Source organism: Telopea speciosissima, chromosome 3 (assembly GCF_018873765.1).
Source record: "Telopea speciosissima isolate NSW1024214 ecotype Mountain lineage chromosome 3, Tspe_v1, whole genome shotgun sequence".
NCBI classification, from domain to species: domain Eukaryota; kingdom Viridiplantae; phylum Streptophyta; class Magnoliopsida; order Proteales; family Proteaceae; genus Telopea; species Telopea speciosissima.
Genome location: NC_057918.1, coordinates 58,757,404 through 58,767,408, shown reverse-complemented (window position 1 = coordinate 58,767,408; position 10,005 = coordinate 58,757,404). Strand labels below are relative to the sequence as shown.

General features: G+C 39.3%; 1 protein-coding gene across 1 annotated transcript; it reads left to right on the top strand.

Moving 5' to 3' along the window:
- The first annotated feature begins 1,691 nt into the window (after window positions 1-1,691).
- On the top strand, window positions 1,692-8,831 carry LOC122655783 (probable galacturonosyltransferase 12). The gene is made up of 6 exons (XM_043850109.1): window positions 1,692-1,965; window positions 2,250-2,293; window positions 2,383-2,544; window positions 6,645-7,235; window positions 7,323-7,625; window positions 8,285-8,831. Exons 1-6 carry the CDS (start codon window positions 1,755-1,757, stop codon window positions 8,567-8,569), a joined length of 1,596 nt encoding a protein of 531 aa, XP_043706044.1. The 5' UTR covers window positions 1,692-1,754; the 3' UTR covers window positions 8,570-8,831.
- The last annotated feature ends 1,174 nt before the right edge of the window (window positions 8,832-10,005 follow it).

The window sequence follows — 10,005 nt, the reverse complement described above, 5'->3', positions numbered from 1 at the left end:
TACCTAACTCTTTCATATTTTTGTTAGAACAACCTTGGGTTTTGCATAAAATCCTAATTGAATCCCATACCGAAAACTAGAACACGATTAAACAATGAATACGGGAGAAACAATGTGTACCTCGTACTTAGGTGTGTTGAAGAAGAACTAGCAAAGCTTTCTCATGACGAACACGAATAGATCATTTGGTTTGGATTTTCCACAGTCTTCTTCTCTAATGAGCATCACTCAAATTCTTGATTGAAAAAACAGAGAATGAGACCAAAAGACTACAAAGACCCTAATTGTGTATATATAATACAAAACCTTAATTCTTACCCACTCCACAATGGAAAGGATTAGAATACCCCCATTAACCTTAAAGTGGTCACATCTTCGTATTGGTTTTGCCAATGAGTCACATTGTAAAATACCAATTTGAATCATTGATTTAATCAACATATCAATTTATGTCGAACAATTATTAGATAATACACCTCAATATACGGCACACAACATTCTGTTAGTTACAAATACAAGTCTACTTGCTAACTAAAACCACAATGGGATTTCTAAAAAATTCAACTTTGATCTTTTCAATCCCTATGGGATTGGGTAAATCAAGAGATGATCCCATGACTGCCAACATAATATACTATGATTATTCAATGAATAACATTTAATATATCCACAATAAAAACCAAACCCCACATGCATCTGCACATGAAAGTTTACCTATATATATATATGGGCAAGAGATCTCTACTTGGTCGCATAGTCTCTACATAAGTGTCTGGGCCAATGAGTGAGCATAACTGGGTATCTACCCAGGGGGCAGGGGCATCATTTCACGATGCTCTATGAGAGGGCGTAAGAAACACCCCCAAGTATATATATATATATATATATATATGGGAAAAAGTTCTCTGTCCGGGAGTGTGGCCTACGCCAGCACTCCCATGAGTTTATCTCTCTCCTCTCTGTATGAAAGACACCTCTGCCCCCTTGTTTTAAGGAGGAGAGAGATAGACACATGGGAGTGCACAGAAAATTGCTTCCCTATATATATAGAAAGAAGAAATTTTTTATCAAACAGTAGCTCTCCAACGGTCCAACCCCACCCTCCCTCTAAAGTCCATTTGGCACTCTTTATTTGTTGTAGAAGCTCTCGTTTGAGAGACATCCCATAAGTCGTTTTCCATTAATGGAAGCTGTTCTGTCAATCTCAAACACCACCACCCTCGTTATTATTTTCAAACCCCCCTTTCTCTATCCTCCAAACTTCATTTGGAGGCACAGTGAAGCTAGCAATACCAAACAATACCTTCTCAAATTTCAACCTTCCTTTTTTTTTTTAACTATTTATTTATTCTATTCCTTCTATAAACTAATAAACACATAATCCCCTACTTCAAAACCAAGCTTAAAAAACTATATTAACTATCATGAGAAAGAAAAAAACAAATGCTAGAAACATGAAGAAATACACAACACCCTCTAAGTCGATCCCAAGTCCTTTTCTCCCGAACAACCTTTCTTGCCCTGAAAACAAATAGGCCTAAATATTAAGCAAGGTTAGGTGAAGGATTGCAATAGCCTTCTTTTTACGGTATCTCTCTTTCAGATGGGTTTCTGCAATTCATTTGAGTTATGTTACTTCCTCCAACATCTTCAACTGAGACAACTATAGACAGAGATCAAGACTTACAATTAGAAGAAGAAGAACCCTCAGTGGGTTTTGTTTTCTTTCTCTCCTTTCAATCGTGTCTCTCAAAATGCAACTTCATATATCCCCGAGCTTGCGCCATGTAACGGTCTTCCCTGGTAAAGGGGTAAGGGATTTTATCAAAGTAAAGGTCGGTTCTAGAAGGGTTTCGTATCGGATGGTCTTCTATTCTCTTTTGTTCATCACTTTCTTACTTCGCTTTGCTTTCGTTTTGACCGCAATGGAAACCATCGAGAACGAAAACAACTGTTCCACTATAGGTACTACTCGTCCTCTTGTGTTCTCAGCCTTCTCTCGGATCCGACTCCTCTACTTCTGCCTGCCCGGTACTGCCGTGCGCCCCACACACAAGCACGGAGGAAAGTACCGTCTTTACCTCGTTTGTGTAAGGCGTTTGGGCAAAAGTAAGGCGGTATATTCTGCTTTGCTTGTGTGTGGGGGCGCAGACAACAATAGGGACAGGCGGAAGTAGAGGAGTCGAATTGGCCTTCTCTCTCTCTCTCTCTGAATAATTTTCTTTTTATTAAAATGGTATATGATGTAGGTTGCGTGGGGAAGAGGATTTGGAGAAGAAAGCCGGAGTCGATGGTAATTAATCTCTGAAAATTAGAAAATTTTGAGATCGAATATTGAGTGATTTGTTATCTGTAAACAAGATTTTAATGCTTTTGTTGCAGAATGTCCCAGAAGAGATATATCGAATCTTAGAAGAGAGTGGAGATGAATTAGAAGAGATTAAAGGAAGATCAGAGGTTCCACAGTCGCTAGAGGAGTTTGTAGCAGAGATGAAGAGCAGCAAATCCGATTTGAAGACCTTCTCTGTGAAGCTAAAGGCTTTGGTGAGGACCATCTTTCTGTTTTAAATACCTTTGTCAGGTAGCTTACTTGTTTTTAAATACATTTTACTTGTTAAGTCTACCCTAGTTGGTTGGGAAAAAAACCGTTTTTGTTTTTAAAAAAAAAAAAAAAAAACTTTTTTAATTGAAAATTTCTAATGTCTTTTTGTTTCTATTTATACCCGCTAAACATTCTTAATAGCAACATGGAGGGGGTATATATGGAAGCAAAATGACATGCATTGCCACGTGTCAAACTGTATTTCATTCATTGATTTCAGTATATTATCAAGGAGACAATATATACAATCGTTTACAAGGAGAAACCGTGGGAACCGAGTCCGATAAACTTGCCATACAAGTTTGGGATTGTATGGGATTCTATATTTTATGTGATTACATGGGATAGGGTTGCCTTGGTTAAGAGATTGAGTTTCAATAGGAAACTCAATCAGAGTGCCGTGAAGAGAGGGCAATATATGTCAATACATCCCCTCAAGATGGAGGTTCAGCCTGATGGACCTTCAGCTTGTCCCGAAGAAACTAAAATCGCATGGTGGAGAGACTTTTGGTGAGAGCATCAGCAATCTGATCAGTCGTCGAAATAAACTGAATGGAGAGCTGACGATTGGCAACACGTTCCCGTACAAAATGGAAGTCGATCTCAATGTGCTTGGTGCGGACGTGAAAGACTGGATTGGCGGATAAATAGGTCGCACCAATACTGTCACACCAAAGCACGGGTGGGCTCTGATACCATGTCAAACTGTATTTCACTCATTGATTTCAGTATATTATCAAGGAGACAATATATACAATCGTTTACAAGGAGAAACCGTGGAAACCCTAGTCCGATACACTTGCCATACAAGTTTGGGATTGTATGGGATTCTATATTTTATGTGATTACATGGGATAGGGTTGCCTTGGTTAAGAGATTGAGTTTCAATAGGAAACTCAATCAGAGTGCCGTGAAGAGAGGGCAATATATGTCAATACATCCCCTCAAGATGGAGGTTCAGCCTGATGGACCTTCGGCTTGTCCCGAAGAAACTGAAATCGCATGGTAGAGAGACTTTTGGTGAGAGCATTAGCAATCTGATCAGTCGTCGAAATAAACTGAACGGAGAGCTAACGATTGGCAACACGTTCCCGTACAAAATGGAATTCGATCTCAATGTGCTTGGTGCGGGTGTGAAAGACCGGGTTGGCGGATAAATAGGTCGCTCCAATATTGTCACACCAAAGCACGGGTGGGTTCTGATACCATGTCAAACTGTATTTCATTCATTGATTTCAGTATATTATCAAGGAGACAATATATACAATCGTTTACAAGGAGAAACCGTGGGAACCCTAGTCCGATACACTTGCCATACAAGTTTGGGATTGTATGGGATTCTATATTTTATGTGATTACATGGGATAGGGTTGCCTTGGTTAAGAGATTGAGTTTCAATAAGAAACTCAATCAGAGTGTCGTGAAGAGAGGGCAATATATGTTAATACCATGGAACCATGCACGAAACCTTCACATACAGGTATGTGATCCAAGCTCTGGTTTGTTGGGGAGAGTTGGGTTCACATTCTCGTCCGTGAACGTACAAGAATGGGTTCCAATCATCTAGATGGGATCCACATGGTGGGACCCACACATAGTGGATGCCATCTGGATGGTTGGAACCCATTCTCATACGTTCACTTATGAGAATGGGAGCCCGCCTCTATTGGGGAGGGAGGAGGAAAAGAGTTGAGCAGTTGGGTCTATCGATGACACAAGGAAAGACTATTATGTAAGGTGAAAGAGTCAAGTCATCAAATAACTAAAGGACCGAGTTTTCCTTTAAACCATGATGAATGTGAATCCATTCACCATGGGGCTTCAGATGCATATGAGAGGGTATTTTGAAGAACATACTAAAACCTTATAAGGGTTTGTGAATCCTATGATGGTGGCTGATCAAAGAAACTTTTTCCATGATTATTGCCATAGGGTTGCAATTATGGAGAACTTTTTTTTTTTTTGGTAAACAAATTACTGATAAAAACGTGCAGTACACATGGATTCTGAATTACAAGCTTCATGAAACAATAAAATTGAAGTGGGCCAAACAGTTCCACACATCAAGAATCGGGCCCCTGACAAAGGAGTCAGCCACGCTATTTTCCTCCCTTGAAATAAAAACGAAAATATATGATCCCAAACTAGATGCCAAATGAGTTGTAACAGTCATATCCATTAGGGCATTACTCGTAGAGAGTCCTTGTAATGCTATAATATTTGACATACCATTGGCCACATGTGCTATTATGATTAGTGTTGTTTGATTGTTGAGAAATTGAAGACTTTTATGATTCATATCCGATTGAAGAAGCTCATTGCCACTAGGAAACTACTCGTCACCTGTAACGGAAGTGTAACCACTCCTTACTTGTAGGGATTGGTGCGCCCCATAATGATCCTTAAGTGCATGAAACAAATGAAATTGCGAAAACTTATTCCCACTAGGAGATGTTGAAACTGATGAATAGTTAACCACCGGTGAACTACGGAGGTTGACGGGCATTAACCATTATAGCAAAGAATGTGGTGGGGTAACCACTGACCGCATATTGAGCATTTAAATATGTAACCGTTTGAATGGAGTTACAATCATTTAATGCAAAGGTTGATGGAGGGAACAACCATATTGAGGAACCACAGTAACAATACCAGTGGCTGAGCCACCTTGTTGGCAACCAATATTCATAGCACCGGTGGCTGTGGTCGGTGGTGGAGTTGTAATGCCATTATAGGACCAAGCTCGCAAGATGATCAGACTAGGAGCATTAACTAGCTAATTCACCCAATCCAATCAAATGGTGAAAAAGAATAAGACATTGACGAATACTTATCATTCGAGAGAGGGATGGGAATGCTAACAGTATACCGTAAGCTAGCACCCTATATGTCTATCTCTCTCTCTTCCCCCTTTTGAAATGATTCCCTTACTCCTCAAAGTGAGGAAGAGAGAGAAAAACACATAGGGTGCTAGCTTACGGTATACCTCTAGCACCCTGCCTTTTCCCTTATCATATGTATATAAGTTGTGGTTTTTTCGTTACCCAAAAAAAATGGTGGTTTTTTTTCCTGCTAACGAACTCAAGTCCGAACAAAAGTAAAGAGTATTTTTTGGTAAACAATAAAAGAGGAGGGTTGATGCGTATGTGAAAACTTCAAATGGTCCTTAGAGCTTTACATTTTGGAACTTATACAGCTAACCATAGTTACTATTTACTAACATACCCCTACTGAATCACCCTAATGCAATTATTTTCCCATTTTCCATGGTTAAATTGTTCAACTGTTTGATTCGATTGACAGACCGGACCAGCCCAGTTCAGATTCACCCCCTAGTCTGGTATTAAGGGTGTCAACCGGTTCGGTTTCGGGTATTCGGTTTGGTTCCATGCCTTGTGGGTGTGATCCGAAACCAAACCGAAACCCAAGTCGGTTCTGGGACTAACAACCGAATTCGAAACACCTCGGTTTGGTTCGGTCTCGGTTCTAATTCGATTTCAAAAAATTGTTCTAATTCGGGTCTAATTCGGTTTTTAATACATTATAATACGATTCCATCTTTTATACGTTGCTAGTTCATCCATTGTTGCTGCTTTGTTGTATTCTCGAAGAACTCCATTTGTATAAATAAATGCTCACAAAACCTTAAAGAAACACATCAAAATTATAATTCCAAAAGAAAACACATCAATAAAATCATAGAGAAATACATCAAAATTAGCTGTTCCAAAAGATATTATCATTTTGATTTTGGTGCATACCGTTTTGGTTACTTTACTTTATTAATTATCATTTACCCAAAAGATATTAAAAGATATAGGGTTTGGGAATAAATGGGTATTTGGTTCGGTTTCGGTCCAAACCGACGGGTCTGGACATGAAACCGAAACCTAACTGAACCGAATTAAATTATCATACATCTGAACCGAAACCAAACCAAATTAATTCGGTTCGGCTCGATTCTGTTAATTCGGCTCGATTTTGGATTTGGTTTGGTTTTGACACCCTTATCTGGTATTGATATTCTGGTTTGACAATTCAGGTGTCTCTACTGGAGGAAAAGACTCGAGCAGCCAAGATCCAAGAATACCTGTACCGTCATGTAGCATCAAGTAGCATACCAAAGCAGCTACATTGCCTGGCCTTAAGACTGGCCAACGAGCACTCCACCAATGTTGGCGCACGGCTCCAACTCCCATCCCCAGCGTTCGTACCTTACCTAGTAGACAACTCATTCTTCCACTTCGTGTTGGCATCCGACAATGTCCTGGCAACCTCCGTCGTCGCAACATCTCTCCTTCGCAACTCGTTGCACCCCGAGAAGGTTGTGCTTCACATCATCACCGACCAGAAAAGCTACAACTCCATGCACGCCTGGTTCTCCCTCCACCCCTTAACTCCTGCCATCATTGAAGTTAAGGGTTTGCACCATTTCGATTGGTTTACCAAGGGAAAGGTCCCTGTGTTGGAAGCAATGGAGAAGGATCAGAGAATTCGATCAGAATTCAGAGGTGGATCATCTGCAATTGTTTCAAATAACACCGACAAGCCTTATATCATTGCATCCAAGCTACAAGCTCTTAGTCCCAAGTATAATTCCGTCATGAATCACATACGTATACATTTGCCTGAGGTAATTAACCTAAGAATTTGAAACTTTGAAAGCTATAGTACGTGTTAATTTAAGTTAATAATAAGCAATTGAATTACCATTTTGCAGCTATTTCCCAGTCTTGATAAGGTTGTCTTCTTAGATGATGATATCGTGGTTCAAACTGATCTCTCACCTCTTTGGGATATTAATATGAGAGGCAAAGTCAATGGAGCAGTGCAAACATGCCATGGTGATGATAAGTTTGTCATGTCCAAGAGATTTAAGAACTACTTGAATTTCTCACATCCTTTGATATCAGAGAATTTCGATCCCAATGTATGTGCTTGGGCATACGGCATGAACATCTTCGATCTAAAGGCTTGGCGGAAGACAAATATCAGTCATACCTACCATTACTGGCTTCAAAAGGTATATTATAACTCCACAATTATCACCTCCATCCTCACTTTTTAATAGAATTTTGCTAGTGTGATTGTTATGATTCCATATTAGTCATAACGGGGATCAAGAGTTGGTGTGGATTGATATAGTTGATTCCCTCACTTTATAAGCTGGTTTATGGGGTTAAGTTCTCTCAAAGTTCGTATCAATGGTATCATAATTTTAAGCAATGACCCTGCTCTACCTGAGCGTTCTAATTTTCCTTGTTTCAGTCAAATTTCCATCTTTTTCATTGGTATTGAGGTAATACAACATCGGCTGTGGGTCCTCCGACTATCAAGTGTAAGAGCCACAAGAGGCCACCCCACTTTAAACTAATTGGTTTTAAGATGGAACCTTAATATGTATCAAAGCGGGTACGTAGGGCCTCTGTCGATGATGGGCCCTACTCCACCCATGAAGATAGAGCCCACAATTGAAGGTCTGCACCTAAGGGGGAGTATTGAGGTAATCCCACATCGGCTGTGGGTGCTCCAACTATCAAGTATAAGGGACACAAAAAGTCACCCCACTTTGAACTAATTAGTTTTAAGATGGAAGCTTAATTATTATTTATAGTAAAATTTTAAAAAATTATTCATGTTTGTTGATATTTCTACTTAGTTGATTTTTATTTTCTCTTGCAGAACTTAAAATCAGATTTGAGTCTTTGGCAATTGGGGACATTACCCCCTAGTCTAATAGCGTTCCATGGTCATGTTCACATCATCGATCCGTTTTGGCACATGTTGGGGCTTGGATATCAAGATAACACAACCACTGCAGATGCTGAAAGAGCTGGTGTAATTCACTTTAATGGCCGAGCAAAGCCTTGGCTTCAAATAGCCTTTCCGCAGCTCCGACCTCTTTGGATAAAGTATATTGACTTCAATGATAAATTCATCAACAAATGTCATATCAGAGCTTCATAGCTTGTACATATATATTACAGATATGAATAGAGCTGCAATGGAAAAGCGGAAACGAGTGGTTGAGTGTTCATGGAGCTTTGACAATGAAAGGAAGGTGAAGTGAGGGAAAGGAGGGTTGAACGACAAGTTCTATAAACTTTGCTTACTCCTGGTTCTCTAATTACTTTCTAAAGGAGAGAAACTCTGAAGTTTTTTACCATACTTTTCTATGCAAAAGGGAAGAATCTGTCGAGAAAAATTGTTCATAGGATTCAAGGTCTAATTTGTCTATTTTTTGGGTGAATGAAAAAACATATTAAAAGAAGAAATAATAAACAATACAATTGCCAAGCAGACTAGCCAAGGGAAAGGCCTTATGCAAAACAAACAAAACAACCAACAAAAGAAACAAATGTAAAAATATAGACCAAGAATCTAATATGGGATCTAATTTGTCTATTGTTGCTAAAATTCCAAAAAAACAAAAATAACATGCAATAAGAAATGAATTCCCCACCAAAGAATATTTTGAAAAGGGAAACAAAGTTTACCAACATAAATCTTTTTTTTTATTTTTTTTTTTTTATAGAAAGGCCGATTGAACTCTTGACCTTTTTATTGGATAGGTTACTCTTGCGGCCAAAAACTGATTGGGATGACATGGATCTGCTTTCACGCGGAATCAAGAGGGAAAAAAGCATACGTGAGAACCAAAGGGGACTTCGAGTGGGATCAACCGTTCTTGACATGAATCCCAAGAATCTTGGCCGCCAATAGTATCCCATCAACCAAAAAATCGCCAACTGTTGCGGCCAAAAACTGACTGGGATGACATGGATCTGCTTTCCTGCATAATCAAGAGGTAAAAGAGCATAAGAGAGCACTGGAGGGGACTCGGGGTGGACTAGCTCTCTGATGCCTAAGTCAGTTTCCAAGGTAACAATAAGAATTTGCAGAGTAATAGCAGAGCGAGGGTGAAAAGTATTCAATCCATTACTTGGAGGCTCGCCCATATATTTAAGAACATACCTTAAAGTAATCCTAACTTATGAGAGTGGTGGTGTTCCACTTATTAATTAATAAAAAAAAAAGAGGTAATATAGACTAGTTCTATGATTTGAAAAAAAAAATGAAGCATATCTCATGTGATTGAAATAAGTGTCTTAATATAATATTATTAAATATATGTAGCATGTGTTAGGGAATTTTATTTAAAAATTTGGACTGCTTGAAACAATTTAGGAACCAAAACCGGTCCACCCATTAGTTAATGGTCCTGGATCTCAAATTTGGAACTGATAGCTTATTGGTCTGGTTCTGGTTCTGACCCCTTAGGACTGGAACCGTTAAGGAACCAGACCAACTGACACCCCTAGGTAGACTTTTTGGTACGCATACTAGGGGTGAAACAGGGTCGGGTTTTTTAAAACCCTAGCCCAACCCTGAGTCTTCTTAGC

Coding starts and splice junctions, on each gene's coding strand:
- LOC122655783 (XM_043850109.1), top strand. CDS start 1,755: ATGCAACTTCATATATCCCCGAGCTTGCGCCATGTAACGGTCTTCCCT. Junction 7,236..7,322: donor TACGTATACATTTGCCTGAG/GTAATTAACCTA, acceptor ACCATTTTGCAG/CTATTTCCCAGTCTTGATAA. Junction 7,626..8,284: donor ACCATTACTGGCTTCAAAAG/GTATATTATAAC, acceptor TTTCTCTTGCAG/AACTTAAAATCAGATTTGAG.